This window comes from Chiloscyllium plagiosum, unplaced genomic scaffold (genome assembly GCF_037043375.1).
Source record: "Chiloscyllium plagiosum isolate Xiang-an unplaced genomic scaffold, Cpla_swu_hap1 HiC_scaffold_50, whole genome shotgun sequence".
NCBI classification, from domain to species: domain Eukaryota; kingdom Metazoa; phylum Chordata; class Chondrichthyes; order Orectolobiformes; family Hemiscylliidae; genus Chiloscyllium; species Chiloscyllium plagiosum.
The window spans coordinates 53,850,959-53,875,708 of record NW_028270188.1 but is presented as its reverse complement, the minus strand read 5'-3'; the positions used below and the strand labels follow the sequence as shown (position 1 = coordinate 53,875,708).

Genomic DNA, 24,750 nt, shown 5'->3' with positions numbered 1-24,750 from the left:
TTTACCCTATCCATGCCCCTCATGATTTTATAAACCTCTATAAGGTCACCCCTCAGCCTCTAACGCTCCAGGGAAAACAGCTTCAGCCTCTCCCTGTAGCTCAAACCCTCCAACATCCTTGTAAATCGTTTCTGAACCCTTTCAAATTTCACAACCTCCCTCCTGCCGCAGGGAGACCAGACTTGAACGCAGTATTCCAAAAGTGGCCCAACCAGGGGGAGAGTAACAGGAAAGTGGAGTTGTAGCCATGGTCAGATGGTCTCAAAAAGCAGAGCAGGCCTTGAGGGGCCGAATAGCCTGCCACACTTTCACCATATCCCCGTGCGTGTGTTCCTTGCAGCAACAACAAGAAAATCAGCAGCACTGTGAGCTGTTCGGACACGAAGAAAGCCAGTATCTTGCTGATTCGCAAGCTCTACGTCCTGATGCAGAGCCTGAGACCCCTCCCCAACGATATCTGCCTGAAAATGAAGCTGTCCTACTATGATGAAGGTAATGTACTGCGTCGCTGTGTGTGCATGTTCACCCACCGCCCCTCTCTGCCTTGCTGTGTGACGTGGGCAATGATAAAGCCCTCTCTTCTCCTCTCGCCATCGCCATAGCGATGGTGCCCGTCAACAGGAATGCAGTTTGTCTTTCCAGACTGGAGGCCTGTGACCAGCGGTGTGCCACAAGGACTGGTGCTGGGTCCACTGCTTTTCCTCATCAATATAAGTAGTTTGGATGTGAACCTAGGAGGTATGGTTAGTAAGTTTGCAGATTCAGGGTGCAGTGGGCAGTGAAGAAGGTTACCTTAGAGCACAAAGGGATCTAGATCTGATGGGCCGAGGAGTGGCAGATGGAGTTTAATTTAGTTAAATGTGAGGTGCTGGTAAGGCAAATCCAGGCAGGACTTATACACTTAATGGTAAGGTCCTGGGGAGTGTTGCTGAACAAAGAGACCTTGGAGTGCAAGTTCATAGCTCCTTGAAAGTGGAGTCACAGGTAGATAGGATAGTGAAGGAGGTGTTTGGTATGCTTTCCTTTATTGGTCAGAGTATTGAGTACAGGAGTTGGGAGGTCATGTTGCGGCTGTACAGGACATTGGTTAGGCCACTGTTGGAATATCGCATGCAATTCTGGTCTCCTTCCGATTGGAAGGATGTTGTGAAACTTGAAAGGGTTCAGAAAAGATTTACAAGGACGTTGCCAGGGTTGGAGGGTTTGAGCTACAGGGTGAGGCTGAACAGGCTGGGGCTGTTTTCTTTGGAGAGTTGAAGGCTTTATAATGGTTTATAAAACCATGAGGGGGCATGGATAGGGTGAATAGACAAGGTTTTTTCCCTGGGGTGGGGGGAGTCCAGAACTAGAGGGGCATAGGGGGGGGAGGATATATTATGCCCGCAGAGGGTGGTGCATAAATGGAATGTGCTGCCAGAGGAAGTGGTGGAGGCTGGTACAGTTGTAACATTTAAAAACATGAGGATGGGTATGTGAATAGGAAGGGTTTGGAGGGATATGGGCCGGGTGCTGGCAAGTGGGACTGGATTAATTTTGGATATCTGGCCGGCATGGGGGGCAAGTGGGACCAAAGGGTCTCTTTCTGTGCTGTACAACTCTATGACTCTGTGATTCTAAGTGCATGTGATAATCATTCACCTGGATGATCAGCAGCAGCAACTCAGTGTAGATCATGTAGAAGAGACTCAGCATGCCAGCATCACTCTCTGTAAGTACAGATGTTTTATTGAAGTGCTGTGCTCACAAGGCTAGTTGTAAAACCCTTCATGAATGATGATTTCTACCACTGGCCACAGCATTGCGTCCATTTCATTTTAGGAAGGATGCGAAAGCTTCCACTTGCAGTAGATTGCACGACGCGAGGGAGAAGTAAAGGTGGGGACAGCAGAGGCCATTCGGCCCCCTTTGGCCTGTCCCACCATTCAGCCCATTGAGCCTGCTCCATTGTTCATGGCCGACCCGTAGCCTAACTGCATGGAACACTATGGGACAATTTAGCACGGCCAATTCACCCTAACCTGCACATCCCTGGGTACTATGAGACAATGTAGCATGGCCTATCCACCCTAACCTGCACATCCCAGGGCACTAAGGTGCAATTTAGCGTGGCCAATCCACCTTACACCTTTAGGCTGTATTCCTTAATACCTGTGCTCAACAATGATGTGGAGGAGCCAATGCTGGACAGGGGTGGACAAAGCCAGAAGTCACGCGACACCAGGTTATAGTCCAACAGGTTTATTAGAAATTGCAAGTTTTCAGAACACTGTTCCTTCCTCGGGTGAACTCACCTGACACAGGAGCAGCGCTCCGAAAGCTCACAATTTCAAATAAACCTGTCGGACTATAACCTGGTGTCCTGTCACTTCCAACAAAAAGGTACCTCTCCCGGATTTAAAATTGATAACTGATCCAGCATCTACCACCGCTTCATAGAATCCCTACGGTGTGGAAACAGGCCCTTCAGCCCAACAGGTCCACACCAATCCTCTGAACAGTAACCCACCTAGACCCATTCCCCTACCCTATATTTACCCCTGACTAATGCACCTAACCTGCAGATCCCTGAACACTATGGGACAATTTAGCATGGCCAATTCACCCTAACCTGCACATCCCTGGGCACTATGAGACAATGTAGCATGGCCAATCCACCCTAACCTGCACATCCCTGGGCACTATGAGACAATGTAGCATGGCCAATCCACCCTAACCTGCACATCCCTGGGCACTATGAGACAATTTAGCATGGCCAATCCACCCTAACCTGCACATCACTGGGCACTAAGGTGCAATTTAGCATGGCCAATCCACCCTAACCTGCACATCCCTGGGCACTATGGGACAATTTAGCATGGGCAATCCACCCTAACCTGCACATCCCTGGGCACTACGGGACAATTTAGCATGGCTAATCCACCCTAACCTGCACATCCCTTGGGCACTACTGGACAATTTAGCATGGCCAATCCACCCTAACCTGCACATCCCTGGGCACTATGGGACAATTTAGCATGGCTAATCCACCCTAACCTGCACATCCCTTGGGCACTACTGGACAATTTAGCATGGCCAATCCACCCTAACCTGCACATCCCTGGGCACGATGGGACAATTTAGCATGGCCAATCCACCCTAACCTGCACATCCCTGGGCACTATGGGACAATTTAGCATGGCCAATCCACCCTAACCTGCACATCCCTGGGCACTATGGGACAATTTAGCATGGCTAATCCACCCTAACCTGCACATCCCTTGGGCACTACTGGACAATTTAGCATGGCCAATCCACCCTAACCTGCACATCCCTGGGCACGATGGGACAATTTAGCATGGCCAATCCACCCTAACCTGCACATCCCTGGACACTACGGGACAATTTAGCATGGCTAATCCACCCTAACCTGCACATCCCTTGGGCACTACTGGACAATTTAGCATGGCCAATCCACCCTAACCTGCACATCCCTTGGGCACTACTGGACAATTTAGCATGGCCAATCCACCCTAACCTGCACATCCCTGGACACTACGGGACAATTTAGCATGGCCAATTCACCCTAACCTGCACATCCCTGGGCACTATGAGACAATTTAGCATGGCCAATCCACCCTAACCTGCACATCACTGGGCACTAAGGTGCAATTTAGCATGGCCAATCCACCCTAACCTGCACATCCCTGGGCACTATGGGACAATTTAGCATGGCTAATCCACCCTAACCTGCACATCCCTTGGGCACTACTGGACAATTTAGCATGGCCAATCCACCCTAACCTGCACATCCCTGGGCACGATGGGACAATTTAGCATGGCCAATCCACCCTAACCTGCACATCCCTTGGGCACTACTGGACAATTTAGCATGGCCAATCCACCCTAACCTGCACATCCCTGGGCACGATGGGACAAGTTAGCATGGCCAATCCACCCTAACCTGCACATCCCTGGGCACTATGGGACAATTTAGCATGGGGAAAGTGAGGGCTGCAGATGCTGGAGATCAGAGCTGAAAATGTGTTGCTGGAAAAGCGCAGCACGTCAGGCAGCATCCAAGGAGCAGGAGAATCGACGTTTCGGGCATGAGCCCTAATTCAGGAATCATTCCTGAAGAAGGGCTCATGCCCGAAACGTCGATACTCCTGCTCCTTGGATGCTGCCTGACCTGCTGCGCTTTTCCAGCAGCGACAATTTAGCATGGCCAATCCACCCTAACCTGCACATCATTGGACTGTGGGAAGAAGCCAGAGCACCCGGAGGAGACCCACGCAGACACGGTGGGAGAATTTGCAAACTCCACACACAGTCACCCCAAGGCGGGAATCGAACCCATGTCGCTGGCACAGTGAGGCAGCAGTGCTAACCACGATCGCTCACCCTCACCTGTTTGTGTTCTTTGCCCAGTGACTCCGCCAGACTACCAGCCTCCTGGCTTTAAGGAGGGCACCCTGGATAACATGATGTTCGAGGGGGAGCCCGTCTTCCTGAGCGTGGGCGAGGTGGCCACTCCCTTCCACATCCTGCGGGTGAAGGTCACCACAGACAGTGATCGCATGGAGCAGCTTGACTGGGAGCTGCCGAAGGGGGAGGACGGCACCGCTGCCCACACTGCGGAACCCGATCCAAATGAGCAAGTGGAAATTAATGTGAGAGGCTGCCCGGCTCTGTCGTTACCCTCCCCTCCGGGGCGGGGGGTCCCCCTAGGAGATGGGGTTTCAGTCAGATACCTCAGCTTACATCCAGAATTTGGGAGTCTGTGCCATGTCTGGTGTCGAACGTCCCAGACGTGACGAGCGGAGACCAGGACAGCACAGGAACCCTCCGGCCCATGGTGTTGTGACGTCAAATCAAACTAATCCCTTCTGCCTGCCCTCGGTGCATATCCCTCCGTTCCTTGCAAATTGATGGGCGTACTCAAAGGTCCCTTAAACGACCCCTCTTGTGTGCGTACATTCCTTGCCGATCTGTGTACTGATCTAAAAACCCCTTCAAAGCTCCAATTGTGCCGACACCCACCACCACCCCTCGCACCGCCTTCCAGACTCCTGTCGCTCTCTGTGTAAAAAACGACTCCTTGGAACCTTCGCCCTCCCACCTTAAATGCATGCCACCTTAAATTAGACATTTCAGCTCTGGGAAAAGTATTCTGTCAACCTTGTCCATGCATAATTTTACAGACTTCTGTCGACTCTCCCCACACCGCCCCCCCCCCCCCCCCCCAGAGAAAACAACCTGAGTTTTTCCAGCCTCTCCTTATAGCTGGTGCCCTCTAACCCAGGTAGCACCTGGTAAACCTCTTCAGCACCCTCTCCAAAGCCTCCACATTCTGCCTGTAATGTGGGAACCAGAATTGAACACAATACATGACAAACATTAGCTCATCTCAGACACTGCTGGCTCCATACTATCACTTCTAACGGGGTCCCTTTCACCTATCACGTGGGCCAAGGGGCCAAATGGCCTCTTCCTGTCCCAATGAACTGATAATCCTTCTCTTCCGTTCCTTTCTCCCACCTGTGTATTCAGCCTCCTCCTTCAGTGCTGCTCTGCTATTTGCCTGGACCGCTCCCCACAACCCCCTTCCCCCCCCCTTCCCCCCACTCCCCGTGGGAGCGTGTCCCCCATTCTCCCCCAATCCCCGTGGGAGCGAGTCCCCCATTCTCCCCCCCCCACTCCCCGTGGGAGCGAGTCCCCCATTCCCCCCTCCACTCCCCGTGGGAGCGAGTTCCCCCAGTGTCTCCCATCACCCTTGGGAGCATGTCCTCAAATCTGCCTACTTCCCACTGGAGCACCCGGAGGAATCCCTCATGGACACCTGGTGGGGGGGGGGCATAGTGCAAACCCCACACAGATGGTGACCCGAGGGTGGGATCAAACCCAGGTCTGTGGCGCCTTGGGGCAGCAGTGCTAACCACCGTGCCACCGTAATCGTTAATGTTTGATGTCGTGTTTGAGGTTATTCAACCACGCCGTGCACCTCGCTCGGATGTGGCCGTTCTCTCCATTTAACACCGTTCCTCTTCTGTCGCGATCGCAGGACTGTTTGCCGGCGGAAAGCCCGACCACCTCCCCGGTGATTGTTCCCGCAAACGATAACGCTGAAGCGCAAAAGGCAGGTGCGTCCGCGTCCCTGAGCGAGCGGCGAGGTTTAATTGTCTACGTCCCTCCCCACCCCCCTGTGCAGTGATTACTCCGACACTTTCTCGCTGTGTTTGCAGAGGCAAGGGCATTGCCCGAGGCTGAGGAGACGGTGGACAAGCCAAGCCCCGGGAATACCAGCCCTGCTTTGGCGGTAAGTGTCGTTCCTTCCGGACCCAAGGGGCCAGCTCGCGGAACGCTCTCTTTGTCCTCCTGTTCCTGCTCTCCTAACTGCTCCTCTTCTCTGTGACTGCTGCTTGAGCATAGTTACACCACTGTCAGGTACTCCGTCCTAGCTTCACGAAGCCCGTTGCAGTCGAAATGCCTCATGACACCAAATCAAGAGTCAGTGAGGCCCCATCCCTTACTTTGCACCGCACCTGATGAGGGTCCCATGTGGAGTTTGCACATGCTCCCTGTGTCTGTGTGGGTTTGCAAGAGAACAGAATGGAATATCCTTTCTTGTCGTGTGTAGTGGAGTACAGGAGGACATTGAACAGTTTGCCCCTAATGGCGTCGTCTTAGCTACAAGTACCTCAGAGCAAATCCTGGATAAAAAAGGGGAATACAAGAAATATTACGTACAGTGTCTAAGAAGTAACTTAGATGTGAGATAGTTAGAACACAGTTACAAGGTCACTTCGCTACGATGCAGTAAAGAATTTCAGATTGCTATTACATTGCAGCAGCTTAGCAAATGCCTGCTGTGATCACACACTGCTCCAAGCCTCCAGTCCACTCCGTCAGACACTTAGCTGCACCATGGGAAGTTGCACCGCTCCAGGACTCGCTTTTCCTGTCACGGATCTCCGGGATTCGTTTCCCCTCGCGCTGCTCCCGGACTCGCTTATCCTGTCACGGATCTCCGGGACTCGTTTCCTCTTGCGCTGCTCCAGGACTCACCTTTCCTGTCATGGATCTCCGAGACTCGTTTCCCCTCGGGCTGCTCCAGGACTCACTTTTCCTGTCATGGATCTCCGGGACTCGTTTCCCCTCGCGCTGCCCCAGGACTCACTTTTCCTGTCATGGATCTCCGGGACTCGTTTCTTCTTGCGCTGCTCCAGGACTCACCTTTCCGGTCACGGATCTCCGGGACTCGTTTCCTCTCGCGCTGCTCCCGGACTCAGTTTTCCTGTCACGGATCTCCGGGACTCGTTTCCCCTCGCGCTGCTCCAGGATTCACTTTTCCTGTCACGGATCTCCGGGACTCGTTTCCACTTGCGCTGCTCCAGGACTCACCTTTCCTGTCACGGACCTCCGGGACTCGTTTCCCCTCGCGCTGCTCCAGGACTCAGTTTTCCTGTCACGGATCTCCGGGACACGTTTCGCCTTGCGCTGCTCCTGGACTCACTTCTCCTGTCACGGATCTCCGGGACTCATTTCCCCTCGCGCTGCTCCAGGACTCGCTTTTCCTGTCATGGATCTCCGGGACTCATTTCTCCTCGCGCTGCTCCCAGCTCACCTTTCCTGTCACGGATCTCCGGGACTGATTTCCCCTCGCGCTGCTCCAGGACTCGCTTTCCCTGTCACGGATCTCCGGGACTCGATTCCCCTCGCGCTGCTCCAGGACTCGGGTTTCCTGTCTCGGATCTCCGGGACTCATTTCCCCTCGCGCTGCTCCAGGACTCACTTTTCCTGTCTCGGATCTCCGGGACTTGTTTCCCCTCGCGCTGCTCCCAGACTCACTTTTCCTGTTATGGATCTCCGGGACTCATTTCCCCTCGCGCTGCTCCAGTACTCACTTTTCCTGTCACGGATCTCGGGGACTCGTTTCCGCTCGCGCTGCTCCACGACTCACTTTTCCTGTCTCGGATCTCCGGGACTCGTTTCCCCACGCGCTGCTCCACGACTCACTTTTCCTGTCACTGATCTCCGGGACTCGTTTCCCATCGCGCTGCTCCCAGACTCACTTTTCCTGTTATGGATCTCCGGGACTCATTTCCCCTCGCGCTGCTCCAGGACTCACTTTTCCTGTCACGGACCTCCGGGACTCGTTTCCCCTCGCGCTGCTCCAGGACTCACTTTTCCTGTCACGGATCTCCGGGACTCGTTTCCCCTTGCGCTGCTCCAGGACTCACTTTTCCTGTCACGGATCTCCGAGACTCGTTTCCCCTCGCGCTGCTCCAGGACTCACTTTTCCTGTCATGGATCTCCGGGACTCGTTTCTCCACGCGCTGCTCCAGGACTCACTTTTCCTGTCACGGATCTCCGGGTCTCGTTTCCCCTTGCGCTGCTCCTGGACTCACTTTTCCTGTCACGGATCTCCGAGACTCGTTTCCCCTCGCGTTGCTCCCGGACTCGCTTTTCCTGTCTCGGATCTCCGGGACTCGTTTCCCCTCGCGCTGCTCCACGACTCACGTTTCCTGTCACGGATCTCCGGGTCTCATTTCCCCTCGCGCTGCTCCAGGACTCACTTTTCCTGTCATGGATCTCCGAGACTCGTTTCCCCTCGCGCTGCTCCAGGACTCACTTTTCCTGTCTCGGATCTCCGGGTCTCGTTTCCCCTCGCGCTGCTCCAGGACTCGCGTTTCCTGTCACGGATCTCTGGGACTCGTTTCCCCTCGCGCTGCTCACAGACTCATTTTTCCTGTCTCGGATCTCCGGGACTCATTTCCCCTCGCGCTGCTCCCGGACGCACTTTTCCTGTTATGGATCTCCGGGACTTGTTATCCCTCCCACTGTTCCCGGACGCACTTTTCCTGTTATGGATCTCCGAGACTCGTTTCCCCGTCGCGGTGCTCCCGGACGCACTTTTCCTATCACGGATCTCCGAGACTCGTTTCCCCGTCGCGGTGCTCCCGGACGCACTTTTCCTATCACGGATCTCCGGGACTCGTTTCCCCTCGTGCTGATCCATGACTCACTTTTCCTGTCACGGATCTCCGGGACTCGTTTCCCTTCGCGCTGCTCCACGACTCACTTTTCCTGTCACGGATATCCGGTTCTCGTTTCCCCTCGCGCTGCTCCAGGACTCACTTTTCCTGTTATGGATCTCCGGGACTCGTTTCCCCTCGCGCTGCTCCAGGACTCACTTTTCCTGTTATGGATCTCCGGGACTCGTTTCCCCTCGCGCTGCTCCAGGACTCACTTTTCCTGTCACGGATCTCCGGGACTCGTTTCCCCTCGCGCTGCTCCAGGACTCACTTTTTCTGTCTCGGATCTCTGGGACTCGTTTCCCCTCGCGTTGCTCCCGGACTCACTTTTCCTGTCTCGGATCTCTGGGACTCGTTTCCCCTCGCGCTGCTCCCGGACTCACTTTTCCTGTCTCGGATCTCCGGGACTCATTTCCCCTCGCGCTGCTCCACGACGCACTTTTCCTGTTATGGATCTCCGGGACTCGTTTCCCCTCGCGCTGCTCCACGACTCACTTTTCCTGTTATGGATCTCCGAGACTCGTTTCCCCGTCGCGCTGCTCCAGGACTCACTTTTCCTGTCTCGGATCTCCGGGTCTCGTTTCCCCTCGTGCTGCTCCACGACTCACTTTACCTGTCTCGGATCTCCGGGTCTCGTTTCCCCTCGCGCTGCTCCACGACTCACTTTTCCTGTTATGGATCTCCGAGACTCGTTTCCCCGTCGCGCTGCTCCCGGACGCACTTTTCCTGTTATGGATCTCCGGGACTCGTTATCCCTCCCGCTGTTCCCGGACGCACTTTTCCTGTCTCGGATCTCCGGGACTCGTTTCCCCTCGCGCTGCTCCCAGACTCACTTTTCCTGTCACGGATCTCCGGGATTCATTTCCCCTTGCGCTGCTCCACGACTCACTTTTCCTGTCACGGATCTCCGGGTCACGTTTCCCCTCGCGCTGCTCCAGGACGCACTTTTCCTGTTATGGATCTCCGAGACTCGTTTCCCCGTCGCGCTGCTCCAGGACTCACTTTTCCTGTCATGGATCTCCGGGACTCGTTTCCCCTCGCGCTGCTCCAGGACTCACTTTTCCTGTCTCGGATCTCCGGGTCTCGTTTCCCCTCGCGCTGCTCCACGACTCACTTTTCCTGTCTCGGATCTCCGGGTCTCGTTTCCCCTCGCGCTGCTCCACGACTCACTTTTCCTGTTATGGATCTCCGAGACTCGTTTCCCCGTCGCGCTGCTCCCGGACGCACTTTTCCTGTTATGGATCTCCGGGACTCGTTATCCCTCCCGCTGTTCCCGGACGCACCTTTCCTGTCTCGGATCTCCGGGACTCGTTTCCCCTCGCGCTGCTCCACGACTCACTTTTCCTGTCACGGATCTCCGGGTCACGTTTCCCCTCGCGCTGCACCAGGACGCACTTTTCCTGTCATGGATCTCCGAGACTCGTTTCCCCTCGCGCTGCTCCAGGACTCACTTTTCCTGTCTCGGATCACCGGGTCTCGTTTCCCCTCGTGCTGCTCCAGGACTCACTTTTCCTGTCATGGATCTCCGAGACTCGTTTCCCCTCACGCTGCTCCAGGACACACTTTTCCTGTCTCGGATCTCCGGGTCTCGTTTCCCCTCGCGCTGCTCCAGGACTCACTTTTCCTGTCATGGATCTCCGAGACTCGTTTCCCCTCACGCTGCTCCAGGACACACTTTTCCTGTCTCGGATCTCCGGGTCTCGTTTCCCCTCGCGCTGCTCCACGACTCACTTTTCCTGTTATGGATCTCCGAGACTCGATTCCCCGTCGCGCTGCTCCAGGATTCACTTTTCCTGTCATGGATCTCCGGGACTCGTTTCCCCTCGCACTGCTCCAGGACTCACTTTTCCTGTCTCGGATCACCGGGTCTCGTTTCCCCTCCCGCTGCTGCATGACTCACTTTTCCTGTCTCGGATCTCCGGGTCTCGTTTCCCCTCGCGCTGCTCCACGACTCACTTTTCCTGTTATGGATCTCCGAGACTCGTTTCCCCGTCGCGCTGCTCCCGGACGCAGTTTTCCTGTTATGGATCTCCGGGACTCGTTATCCCTACCGCTGTTCCCGGACGCACCTTTCCTGTCTCGGATCTCCGGGACTCGTTTCCCCTCGCGCTGCTCCACAACTCACTTTTCCTGTCACGGATCTCCGGGATTCGTTTCCCCTCACGCTGCTCCACGACTCACTTTTCCTGTCACGGATCTCCGGGTCACGTTTCCCCTCGCGCTGCTCCACGACGCACTTTTCCTGTCATGGATCTCCGAGACTCGTTTCCCCTCGCGCTGCTCCAGGACTCACTTTTCCTGTCTCGGATCTCCTGGTCTCGTTTCCCCTCGCGCTGCTCCAGGACTCACTTTTCCTGTCATGGATCTCCGAGACTCGTTTCCCCTCGCGCTGCTCCAGGACTCACTTTTCCTGTCTCGGATCTCCGGGTCTCGTTTCCCCTCGCGCTGCACCAGGACTCACGTTTCCTGTCACGGATCTCCGGGTCTCGTTTCCCCTCGCGCTGCTCCAGGACTCACTTTTCCTGTCATGGATCTCCGGGACTCGTTTCCCCTCGCGCTGCTCCAGGACTCACTTTTCCTGTCTCGGATCTCCGGGTCTCGTTTCCCCTCGCACTGCTCCAGGACACACGTTTCCTGTCACGGATCTCCGGGACTCGTTTCCCCTCACGCTGCTCCCAGACTCATTTTTCCTGTCTCGGATCTCCGGGACTCATTTCCCCTCGCGCTGCTCCCGGACGCACTTTTCCTGTTATGGATCTCCGGGACTCGTTATCCGTCCCGCTGTTCCCGGACGCACTTTTCCTGTCTCGGATCTCCGGGACTCGTTTCCCCTCGCGCTGCTCCACGACTCACTTTTCCTGTTATGGATCTCCGAGACTCGTTTCCCCTCGCGCTGCTCCAGGACTCACTTTTCCTGTCACGGATCTCCACGTCTCGTTTCCCCTCGCGCTGCTCCACGACTCACTTTTCCTGTCACGGATCTCCGGGACTCTTTTCCCCTCGTGCTGATCCACGACTCACTTTTCCTGTCACGGATCTCCGGGTCTCGTTTCCCCTCGCGCTGCTCCAGGACTCACTTTTCCTGTCATGGATCTCCGGGACTCGTTTCCCCTTGCGCTGCTCCAGGACTCACTTTTCCTGTCACAGATCTCCGAGACTCGTTTCCCCTCGCGCTGCTCCCAGACTCACTTTTCCTGTTATGGATCTCCGGGACTCGTTTCCCCTCGCGCTGCTCCACGACTCACTTTTCATGTCACGGATCTCCGGGACTCTTTTCCCCTCGTGCTGATCCACGACTCACTTTTCCTGTCACGGATCTCCGGGTCTCGTTTCCCCTCGCGCTGCTCCAGGACTCACTTTTCCTGTCACAGATCTCCGAGACTCGTTTCCTCTCGCGCTGCTCCAGGACTCACTTTTTCTGTCTCGGATCTCCTTGACTCGTTTCCCCTCGCGCTGCTTCCAGACTCACTTTTCCTGTCGTGGATCTCCGCGACTCGTTTCCCCTTGCGCTGCTCCCGGACTCACTTTTCCTGTCTCGGATCTCCGGGACTCGTTTCCCCTCGCGCTGCTCCACGACTCACTTTTCCTGTCACGAATCGCCAAGACTTGTTTCCCCTCGCGCAGCACCAGGACTCACTTTTCCTGTCACGGATCTCCGGGTCCTGTTTTCCCTCGCGCTGCTCCCGGACGCACTTTTCCTATCACGGATCTCCGGGACTCGTTTCCCCTCGTGCTGATCCAGGACTCACTTTTCCTGTCATGGATCTCCGGGACTCGTTTCCCCTCGCGCTGCTCCAGGACTCACTTTTCCTGTCTCGGATCTCCGGGTCTCATTTCCCCTCGCACTGCTCCAGGACACACGTTTCCTGTCACGGATCTCCGGGACTCTTTTCCCCTCACGCTGCTCCCAGACTCATTTTTCCTGTCTCGGATCTCCGGGACTCATTTCCCCTCGCGCTGCTCCCGGACGCACTTTTCCTGTTATGGATCTCCGGGACTTGTTATCCCTCCCGCTGTTCCCGGACGCACTTTTCTTGTCTCGGATCTCCGGGACTCGTTTCCCCTCGCGCTGCTCCACGACTCACTTTTCCTGTTACGGATCTCCGAGACTCGTTTCCCCGTCGCGGTGCTTCCGGATGCACTTTTCCTGTCACGGATCTCCGGGACTCGTTTCCCCTCGTGCTGATCCATGACTCGCGTTTCCTGTCACGGATCTCCGGGACTCGTTTCCCCTCGCGCTGCTCCACGACTCACTTTTCCTGTCTCGGATCTCCGGGTCTCGTTTCCCCTTGCGCTGCTCCACGACTCACTTTTCCTGTCATGGATCTCCGGGACTCGTTTCCCCTTGCGCTGCTCCAGGACTCACTTTTCCTGTCACGGATCTCCGGGACTCGTTTCCCCTCGCGCTGCTCCAGGATTCACTTTTCCTGTGATGGATCTCCGAGACTCGTTTCCCCTGGCGCTGCTCCAGGACTCACCTTTCCTGTCACGGATCTCCGGGACTCGTTTCCCATTGCGCTGCTTCAGGACTCACTTTTCCTGTCACGGATCTCCGAGACTGTTTCCCCTCGCGTTGCTCCCGAACTCGCTTTTCCTGTCTCGGATCTCCGGGACTCGTTTTCCCTCGCGCTGCTCCAGGACTCACTTTTCCTGTCATGGATCTCTGGGACTCGTTTCCCCTCGCGCTGCTCCCGGACGCACTTTTCCTGTTATGGATCTCCGGGACTCGTTATCCCTCCCGCTGTTCCCGGACGCACTTTTCCTGTTATGGATCTCCGAGAGTGCTCCCGGACGCACTTTTCCTATCACGGATCTCCGGGACACGTTTCCTCTCGCGTTGCTCCCGAACTCGCTTTTCCTGTCTCGGATCTCCGGGACTCGTTTTCCCTCGCGCAGCTCCACAACTCACTTTTCCTGTCACGGATCTCCGGGTCTCGTTTCCCCTCGCGCTGCTCCAGGACTCACTTTTCCTGTCATGGATCTCCGGGACTCGTTTCCCCTTGCGCTGCTCCAGGACTCACTTTTCCTGTCACAGATCTCCGAGACTCGTTTCCTCTCGCGCTGCTCCAGGACTCACTTTTTCTGTCTCGGATCTCCGGGTCTCGTTTCCCCTCGCGTTGCGCCCGGACTCACTTTTCCAGTCTCGGATCTCCGGGTCTCGTTTCCCCTCGCGCTGCTCCCGGACTCACTTTTCCTGTCTCGGATCTCCGGGACTCATTTCCCCTCGCGCTGCTCCCGGACGCACTTTTCCAGTTATGGATCTCCGGGACTCGTTATCCGTCCCGCTGTTCCCGGACGCACTTTTCCTGTCTCGGATCTCCGGGACTCGTTTCCCCTCGCGCTGCTCCACGACTCACTTTTCCTGTCACGGATCTCCGAGACTCGTTTCCCCTCGCGCTGCTCCACGACTCACTTTTCCTGTCACGGATCTCCAGGTCTCGTTTCCCCTCGCGCTGCTCCACGACTCACTTTTCCTGTCACGGATATCCGGGACTCTTTTCCCCTCGTGCTGATCCACGACTCACTTTTCCTGTCACGGATCTCCGGGTCTCGTTTCCCCTCACGCTGCTCCAGGACTCACTTTTCTTGTCATGGATCTCCGAGACTCGTTTCCCCTCGCGCTGCTCCACGACTCACTTTTCCTGTCACGAATCGCCAAGACTTGTTTCCCCTCGCGCTGCTCCAGGACTCACTTTTCCTGTCACGGATCTCCTTGACTCGTTTCCCCTCGCGCTGCTCCCAGACTCACTTTTCCTGTCGTGGATCTCCGCGACTCGTTTCCCCTTGCGCTGCTCCCGGACTCACTTTTCCTGTCTCGGATCTCCTGGACTCGTTTCCCCTCGCGCTGCTCCACGACTCACTTTTCCTGTCACGAATCGCCAAGACTTGTTTCCCCTCGCGCAGCACCAGGACTCACTTTTCCTGTCACGGATCTCCGGGTCCTGTTTTCCCTCGCGCTGCTCCCGGACGCACTTTTCCTGTCACGGATCTCCGAGACTCATTTCCCCTCGCGCTGCTCCAGGACTCACTTTTCCTGTCACGGATCTCCTTGACTCGATTCCCCTCGCGCTGCTCCCAGACTCACTTTTCCTGTCGTGGATCTCCGCGACTCGTTTCCCCTTGCGCTGCTCCCGGACTCACTCTTCCTGTCTCGGATCTCCGGGACTCGTTTCCCCTCGCGCTGCTCCACCACTCACTTTTCCTGTCACGAATCGCCAAGACTTGTTTCCCCTCGCGCAGCACCAGGACTCACTTTTCCTGTCACGGATCTCCGGGTCCTGTTTTCCCTCGCGCTGCTCCCGGACGCACTTTTCCTGTCACGGATCTCCGAGACTCATTTCCCCTCGCGCTGCTCCAGGACGCACCTTTCCTGTCACGGATCTCCGGGACTCGTTTCCCCTCGCGCTGCTCCCGGACGCACCTTTCCTGTTACGGATCTCCGGGACTCGTTTCCCCTCGCGCTGCTCCCGGACTCACTTTTCCTGTCACGGACAATTTAGCATGGCCAATCCACCCTAACCTGCATATCCCTGGGCACTATGGGACAATTTAGCATGGCCAATCCACCCTAACCTGCACATCCCTGGACACTACGGGACAATTTAGCATGGCCAACCCACCCTAACCTGCACATCCCTAGGCACTATGGGACAATTTAGTATGGCCAATCCATCCTAACCTGCACATCCCAAGACTCTGTGTGACAATTTAGCATGGCCAATCCACCCCAACCTGCATATCCCTGGGCACAATAGGATAATTTAGCATGGCCAATCCACACTAACCTGCACATTCCTGGGCACTATGGAACAATTTAGCATGGCCAATCCACCCTAAACGGCACATTCCTGGGCACTATGGGACAATTTAGCACGGCCAATCCACCCAACCTGCACATCCCTGGGCAGTACGGGACAATTTAGCATGGCCGAACTACCCTAACCTGCACATCCCTGGGCACTACGGGACAATTTAGCACGGCCAATCCACCCAACCTGCACATCCCTGGGCAGTACGGGACAATTTAGCATGGCCAATCCACCCTAACCTGCACATCCCTGAGCACTACAGGACAATTTAGCATGGCCAATCCACCCTAACCTGCACATCCTTGGGCACTATGGGACAATTGAGCATGGCCAATCCAGCATAACCTGCACATCCCCGGGCACTAGAGGACAATTTATCATGGCCAATCCACCCTAACCCACACATCCCTGGGCACTATGGGACAATTTAGCGTGGCCGATCCACCCTAACCTGCACATCCCTGAACAGTATGGGACAATTTAGCATGGCCATTCCACCCTAACCTGCACATCCCTGGGCACTACGGGACAATTTAGCATGGCCAATCCACCCTAACCTGTACATCCCTGGCCACTATGGGACAATTTAGCATGGCCAATCCACCCTAACCTGCACATCCCAGGGCACTATGGGATAATTCAGCATGGCCAATCCACCCTAACCCACACATCCCTGGGCACTATGGGACAATTTAGCATGACCAATCCACCCTAACGTGCACATCCTTGGGCACTACGGGACAATTTAGCATGGCCAATCCACCCTAACCTGCACACGCCTGGGCACTATGGGACAATTTAGCATGGCCAATCCACCCTGACGTGCACGTCCCTGGGCACTATGGGACAATTTAGCATGGCCATTCCACCCTAACCTGCACGTCCCTGGGCACTACGGGACAATTTAGCATGGCCAATCCACCCTGGCCTGCACGTCCCTGGGCACTATGTGACAATTTAGCATGGACAATCCACCCTAACCTGCACATCCCTGGGCACTACGGGACAATTTAGCATGGCCTGTCTACCCTAACCTGCACATCCCTGGGCAGTACGGGACAATTTAGCACGGCCAATCCACCCAAACCTGCACATCCCTGGGCACTACGGGACAATTTAGCATGGCCAATCCAACCAAACTTGCACATCCCTGGGCACTACAGGACAATTTAGCATGGCCAATCCACCCTAACCTGCACATCCCTGGGCACTATGGGACAATGTAGCATGACCAATCCACCCTAACGTGCACATCCTTGGGCACTACAGGATAATTTAGCATGGCCAATCCACCCTAATCCACACATCCCTGGGCACTAAGGGAAATTTAGCATGACCAATCCACACTAACCTGCATATCCCTGAGCACTATGGGACAATTTAGCATGGCCGATCCACCCTAACCTGCACATCCCTGAACACTATGGGACAATTTAGCATGACCAATCCACCCTAACCTGCCCATCCCTGGACACTATGGGACAATTTAGCATGACCAATCCACCCTAACGTGCACATCCCTGGGCACTACGGGACAATTTAGCATGGCCAATCCACCCAACCTGTACATCCCTGGCCACTATGGGACAATTTTGCATGGCCAATCCACCCTAACCTGCACATCCCAGGGCACTATGGGATAATTCAGCATGGCCAATCCACCCTAACGTACACATCCCTGGGCACGACGGGACAATTTAGCATGGCCAATCCACCCTAACTTGCACATCCCTGAACACTATGGGACAATTTAGCATGACCAATCCACCCTAACGTGCACATTCCTTGGCACGACGGGACAATTTAGCATGGCCAATCCACCCTAACCTGCACATCCCTGGGCACTTTGGGACAATTTAGCATGGCCAATCCACCCTAACCTGCACATCCCTGGGCACTATGGGACAATTTAGCATGGCCAATCCACCCTAACCTGCACATCCCTGGGCACTTTGGGACAATTTAGCATGGCCAATCCACCCTAACCTGCACATCCCTGGGCACTGAGGGATATTTAGCATGACCAATCCACCCTAACCTGCACATCCCTGGGCACTATGGGACAATTCAGCATGGCCAATCCACCCTAACCTGCACATCCCTGGACACTATGGGACAATTCAGCATGACCAATCCACCCTAACCTGCACATCCCTGGGCACTATGGGACAATTTAGCATGACCAATCCACCCTAACGTGCACATTCCTTGGCACGACGGGACAATTTAGCATGGCCAATCCACCCTAACCTGCACATCCCTGGGCACTACGGGACAATTTAGCATGGCCAATCCACCCTAACCTGCACATCCCTGGGCACTACGGGACAATTTAGCATGGCCTGTCCACCCTAACCTGCACGTCCCTGGGCACTACGGGACAATTTAGCATGGCCTGTCCACCCTAACCTGCACATCCCTGGGCACTACGGGACAATGTAGCATGGCCAATCCACCCTCGCCTGCACATCTTTGTATGGTGGGAGGACACCGTCCCACCTGGAGGAAATCCACACAGACACGGGGCGGGAGAAGATGTAAACCCCACTCAGTCAGGCCTCCCCGGTGTAATTGAACTCTGAGATTGTATGACTCTGGATATGGTTAACTAACAAGGAGACATATGTGATGGTATTGTTTAAACAAATGCCTAGATCACCACCCTTGCAAATCAGCAAACAAATAGATGGGTGTGTAACAGTCTGTGCTTCCCTGTTGCAAGAGTTGATAAGTAGCAGGTATAAAATATAGTGTTGTGTTTCGTACTTGGATGGAGTGAATGTCATTGCCAATTCTTCTGTTTTTGCTTTGTAACTGTGGTGTAAGAGTGAAGTGTGCTTTGGTTAAAGCCTAATAGTTAGACCAATCAAGTCACATCGAGACGTACAGCACTGATACAGACCCTTCGGTCCAACCCGTCCATAATCTCAAATTAATCTTGTCCTACACCTGCCCTGCTCCTGGCCCATATCCCTCCAAAATGTTCCTATTCATGTAATTATCCAAACATCTTTTAAATGTTATAACTGTACCCGCTTCCCGCTCGATTCACACTCTGTGTGAAAATCTTGCCCCTTAGTCTTGAAATGCCCGCCCATCCTTGGGAAACCACAACTCCCTGTTAACTCTATTGATACCTCTCATTATTTTATAAACTTCGAATAACGTCGCCTCGCAACCTCCAGTGGAAGAAAAGTTCCAACCTTTCTTTATAACTCAAACCATCCAGTCCGGGCAACATCTCTTCTGAGCCGTCTCCAGTTTAATCATGTCCTTCCTATAACAGGGTGACCAGAACTGGCCTCAGTAATATCCTGTACAACCTCAACATGACCTGCCAACCCCTCTACTCAAAAGGCCTGAGCAGTGAAGGCAAGCTTGCTCAGTGTCTTTTTAACTAAACCCCCCCCAGTCCCGGCAACATCCTGGTAATTATCTTCTGAACCCTCTCCTGTAACAGGGTGACTAGAGCTGAACATAGTTCTCCAGACGAGGCCTCACCAATATCCCATACAAACTCAACATGACCTTCCAGCTCCTACACTCCAAGGCCTGAGCGATGAAGGCAAGCGTGCCAAACACCTTCTTAACCCACCCCCCCCCCCTTCTTTTTGTGACGCAAACTTCAAAGGATTATGTAACTTCACCCCTAGGTCCCTCTGTTCTACAACACTACCCAGAACTTTACCATTAATTGTATATCTGGAACACAATGCATTTAAATGAGATAAAAGTTAGGGTCCTTGGTGGGGTGGGGGTGGGTTTGGTCCGTTACAGTAAGGGCACTCTTGTATTAATTGGGCCCATACAAAAAATTCATAGTTTATTGAAGGTGGAGTCACAGGTAGACAGGATGGTGCAGCAGCCGTTTAGTGTACTTGTCCCTATTGGTCAGAGCATTGCATACGGGTGAAAGTGAGAACTGCAGATGCTGGAGTATCAGAGTCGAGAGCATGCCACTGGAAAAGCACAGAGCCAGTCAGGCTGCCTCTGAGGAGCAATATTTCGATCATAAGCTCTTTGTCGGGAAGTTGGTTACTTCATCTGAGTAAAGGTGTTGGCGGTCATGTTGTGCCTGTACAGGACATTGGTTCGGCTACTTCTGGAAAACTGCGTTCAGTTCTGCACAAAAGATGTTGTTGAACTTGAAATGGTTCAGGAAGGATGTTGCCAGGGTTGGACGGTTCAAACTGTAGGGAGAGCTGGGGCTATTTTACTTGGAACGTTACGCAAGAGCACTATCATCGGTTCGGAATCAGTTTTATGTATTGCTGCACACTTTGTGTAAATATTACGTGTAGTTTCTTTGACTTTGTACAACTTTCTCTCTCTCTCTCTCTCTCATTTGAGGTGATATTTTAAAAGAATTCAAAATGTCTGCTTTTTCTGGTGTTGGCAGATGGAGAATTTGGTGAACCAGACCTCGGATATGAAATTATCGGGGAGGAGAACCCGGAGCGGGAGGCTGTTCGAAATCAAGTCGGTGAGTGTCTGAAGGACCGTGCCTCAGAAAGGTTTTCAAAACTCAGCTGCTGGGTGTTGGCATCACGGGTGATGCCAGCATTTGTTGCCCATCCTTGATCACTCCTTGAGAACGGGGTGGTGAACCGTCCTCTTGAGGTACCGCGGTCTGAGTGAATAAGGGCATCCATGACACTGTTAAAGAGGGGGAGTTTTGTGTGTGTCAGAGAGAGTGTGTGTGAGAGCGCGAGTGTGTGAGTCTGTGTGTGAGAGAAAAAGTGTGTGTGTGTGAGAAAGTGTGGAAGAGAGATGAGAGTGTGTGTGTGCTGCATGTGTAAGTGTGTGTGAGAGAAAGTGAGTGAGTGTGTGTGTGTTAGAGACAGACTGTGTGAGAGAGTATGTGTGTGCGAGAGAGAGAGTGTGAGAGAGTATGTATGTGTGTGTGTGTGTGTGTAAGAGAGAGAGTGTGTTGTGTTTGCATGTGAGTATGTGTATGAGAGAAAGTGAGTGAGTGTATGTGTGTGTAAGAGAGAGACTGAATGTGTGTGTGAGAGAATGTGTGTCTGAGAGTGTGTGAGAGAGAGAGTGCACGTGTGTGTGTGAGAGAGAGTGTGAGTGTGTGTGAGAGAGATTGAGTGAGTTTGTGTCTGTGTGTTGGTCAGTGTGTGTGAGAGAGTATGTGTGTGCGAGAGAGAGAGTGTATGTGCATGTGAGAGTGTGTGTGAGAGTGTGTGCACGTTCGCATGTGTATGTGTAAGAGAGAGTGTGTGAGAGAGTATGTATGTGTGTGTGTGTTGTGTGTGTAAGAGAGAGTGTGTGAGAGAGTATGTATGTGTGTGTGTGTTGTGTGTGTAAGAGAGAGTGTGTGTTGTGTGTGTGTTTGCATGTGAGTATGTGTATGAGAGAAAGTGAGTGAGTGTATGTGTGTGTAAGAGAGAGACTGAATGTGTGTGTGAGAGAATGTGTGTGTCTGTGAGAGTGTGTGAGAGAGAGAGTGCACGTGTGTGTGTGAGAGAGAGTGTGAGTGTGTGTGAGAGAGATTGAGTGAGTTTGTGTCTGTGTGTTGGTCAGTGTGTGTGAGAGTGTGTGTTGTGAGAGTGTGTGTGTGAGAGAGTGAGCTTGTGTGTGAGTGAGCGTGTGTGTATGTGTAAGAGTGTGTGTATGAGTGAGACTGTGTGTGTGTGCGTGAGAGAGAGAGAGAGAGAGGGGGGCTCAGACAGGGACTTGCGGAGGGTGGTGATTCTGTACGCCTGCTGCTATTGAGTTCACAGATGGTAGCGATTGTGGGTTTGGAAGGTGCTGTCAGAGGACCCTTAGCGAGTTATACAGTCATACAGCATGAAACTGACCCTTCGGCCCAACTTATCCATGCCGACCACATATCCTAAATTAATCCTGTCCCATTTGCCAGCACTTGGCCCATATCCCTCCAAACCCTTCCTATTCATGTCCCCATCCACCTTTTAAATGCTGTAATTGTCCCAGCCTCCACTACTTCCTCTGGCAGCTCATTCCATACATGTACCACCCTCTGTGTGAAAAGGTCCCTTTTAAATCTTTCCCCCTCACCCTAAACCTGTGCCCCTCTAGTTCTGGATTCAACACCCCAGGGAAAAGACCTTGTCTATTTACCCTATCCATGCCCCTCATGATTTTGTAACACTCTATAAGGTCACCCCTCAGCCTCTGATGCTCTAGGGAAAGTATCCACAGCCTATTCAGCCTCTCTCTGTAGCTCAAACTCTGGCAAGATCTTTTCTGCACCATTTCAAGTTTTACAACATCCCTCCTGCAGCCCGGAGACCACAATTGTACACAGTATTCCAAATGTGGCCGAACCAATAGGAGTCATCTCGACTCGAAATGCTAGCTTCCTTTCTCTCCAGCTCTGTGATCTCCAGCACTTTATGTTTTCAGTGACCTACCAATGTCCTGTACAGCTGCAAAATGTGCAGGTTAGAGTCGATTGGCCATGCTACATTGTCCCATAGTGCCCAGGGATGTGCAGGTTAGGGTGGGTTGGCCATGCTACATTGTCCCATAGTGCCCAGGGATGTGCAGGTTAGGGTGGATTGGCCATGCTAAATTGTCCCATAGTGCCCAGGGATGTGCAGGTTAGGGTGGATTGGCCATGCTAAATTGTCCCATAGTGCCCAGGGATGTGCAGGTTAGGGTGGATTGGCCATGCTAAATTGTCCCGTAGTGCCCAGGGATGTGCAGGTTAGGGTGGATTGGCCATGCTACATTGTCCCATAGTGCCCAGGGATGTGCAGGTTAGGGTGGATTGGCCATGCTACATTGTCCCATAGTGCCCAGGGATGTGCAGGTTAGGGTGGATTGGCCATGCTAAATTGCCCCACAGTGCCCAGGGATGTGCAAGTTAGGGTGGATTGGCCATGCTAAATTGTCCCGTAGTGTCCAGGGATGTGCAGGTGAGGATGGATTGGCCATGCTAAATTGTCCCGTAGTGCCCAGGGATGTGCAGGTTAGGGTGGATTGGCCATGCTAAATTGTCCCATAGTGCCCAGTGATGTGCAGCTTAGGGTGGATTGGCCATGCTAAATTGCCCCCATAGTGTCCAGGGATGTGCAGGTTAGGGTGGATTGGCCATGCTAAATTGTCCCTTAGTGCCCAGGGATGTGCAGGTTAGGGTGGATTGGCCATGCTAAATTGTCCCGTAGTGCCCAGGGATGTACAGGTTAGGGTGGATTGGCCATGCTAAATTGTCCCGTAGTGCCCAGGGATGTGCAGGTTAGGGTGGATTGGCCATGCTAAATTATCCCGTAGTGCCCAAGGATGTGCAGTTTAGGGTGGATTGGCCATGCTAAATTGTCCCGTAGTGCCCAGGGATGTGCAGGTTAGTGTGGATTGGCCATGCTAAATTGTCCCGTAGTGCCCAGGGATGTGCAGGTTAGGGTGGATTGGCCATGCTAAATTTTCCCGTAGTGCCCAGGGATGTGCAGGTTAGGGTGGATTGGCCATGCTAAATTGTCCCGTAGTGCCCAGGGATGTGCAGGTTAGGGTGGATTGGCCATGCTAAATTGTCCCGTAGTGCCCAGGGATGTGCAGGTTAGGGTGGATTGGCCATGCTAAATGGTCCCGTAGTGCCCAGGGATGTGCAGGTTAGGGTGGATTGGCCATGCTAAATTGTCCCGTAGTTCCCAGGGATGTGCAGGTTAGGGTGGATTGGCCATGCTAAATTGTCCCATAATGCCCAGGTCTTGTGCAGGTTAGGGTGGATTGGCCATGCTAAATTGTCCCGTAGTGCCCAGGGATGTGCAGGTTAGGGTGGATTGGCCATGCTAAATTGTCCCGTAGTGCCCAGGGATGTGCAGGTTAGGGTGGATTGGCCATGCTAAATTGTCCCGTAGTGCCCAGGGATGTGCAGTTTAGGGTGGATTGGCCATGCTAAATTGTCCCGTAGTGCCCAGGGATGTGCAGGTATGGGTGGATTGGCCATGCTAAATTTTCCCGTAGTGCCCAGGGATGTGCAGGTTAGGGTGGATTGGCCATGCTAAATTGTCCCGTAGTGCCCAGGGATGTGCAGGTTAGGGTGGATTGGCCATGCTAAATTGTCCCGTAGTGCCCAGGGATGTGCAGGTTAGGGTGGATTGGCCATGCTAAATGGTCCCGTAGTGCCCAGGGATATGCAGGTTAGGGTGGATTGGCCATGCTAAATTGTCCCGTAGTTCCCAGGGACTTGCAGGTTAGGGTGGATTGGCCATGCTAAATTGTCCCATAATGCCCAGGTCTTGTGCAGGTTAGGGTGGATTGGCCATGCTACATTGTCCCATAGTGCCCAGGGATGTGCAGGTTAGGGGGGATTGGCCATGCTAAATTGTCCCGTAGTGCCCAGGGATGTGCAGGTTAGTGTGAATTGGCCATGCTAAATTGTCCCGTAGTGCCCAGGGATGTGCAGGTTAGGGTGGATTGGCCAGGCTAAATTGTCCTGTAGTGCCCTGGGATGTGCAGGTTAGGGTGGATTGGCCATGCTGAATTGTCCCATAGTGCCCAGGGATGTGCAGGTTAGGGTGGATTGGCCATGCTAAATTGTCCCGTAGTGCCCAGGGATGTGCAGGTTAGGGTGGATTGGCCATGCTAAATTGTCCCGTACTGCCCAGGGATGTGCAGGTTAGGGTGGATTGGCCATGCTAAATTGTCCTGTCGTGCCCAGGGATGTGCAGGTTATGGTGGATTGGCCATGCTAAATTGTCCCGTAGTGCCCAGGGATGTGCAGGTTAGGGTGGATTGGCCATGCTAAATTGTCCCGTACTGCCCAGGGATGTGCAGGTTAGGGTGGATTGGCCATGCTAAATTGTCCCGTAGTGCCCAGGGATGTGCAGTTTAGGGTGGATTGGCCATGCTAAATTGTCCCGTAGTGCCCAGGGATGTGCAGGTTAGTGTGGATTGGCCATGCTAAATTGTCCCGTAGTGCCCAGGGATGTGCAGGTTAGAGTGGATTGGCC

At 53.8% G+C, this 24,750-nt stretch overlaps 1 protein-coding gene across 1 annotated transcript in view; it reads left to right on the top strand.

Annotated features, from left to right (window-relative positions):
• hormad1 (HORMA domain containing 1) overlaps positions 1-24,750 on the top strand; it is an 85,856-nt gene that overhangs the window by 47,398 nt on the left and 13,708 nt on the right. The window contains exons 8-12 of the mRNA XM_087985193.1: positions 341-492; positions 4,408-4,649; positions 6,041-6,119; positions 6,222-6,295; positions 20,223-20,306. Of these exons, the coding sequence (XP_087841319.1) occupies positions 341-492; positions 4,408-4,649; positions 6,041-6,119; positions 6,222-6,295; positions 20,223-20,306 (631 nt within the window). The remainder of the gene's footprint in view (positions 1-340; positions 493-4,407; positions 4,650-6,040; positions 6,120-6,221; positions 6,296-20,222; positions 20,307-24,750) is intronic.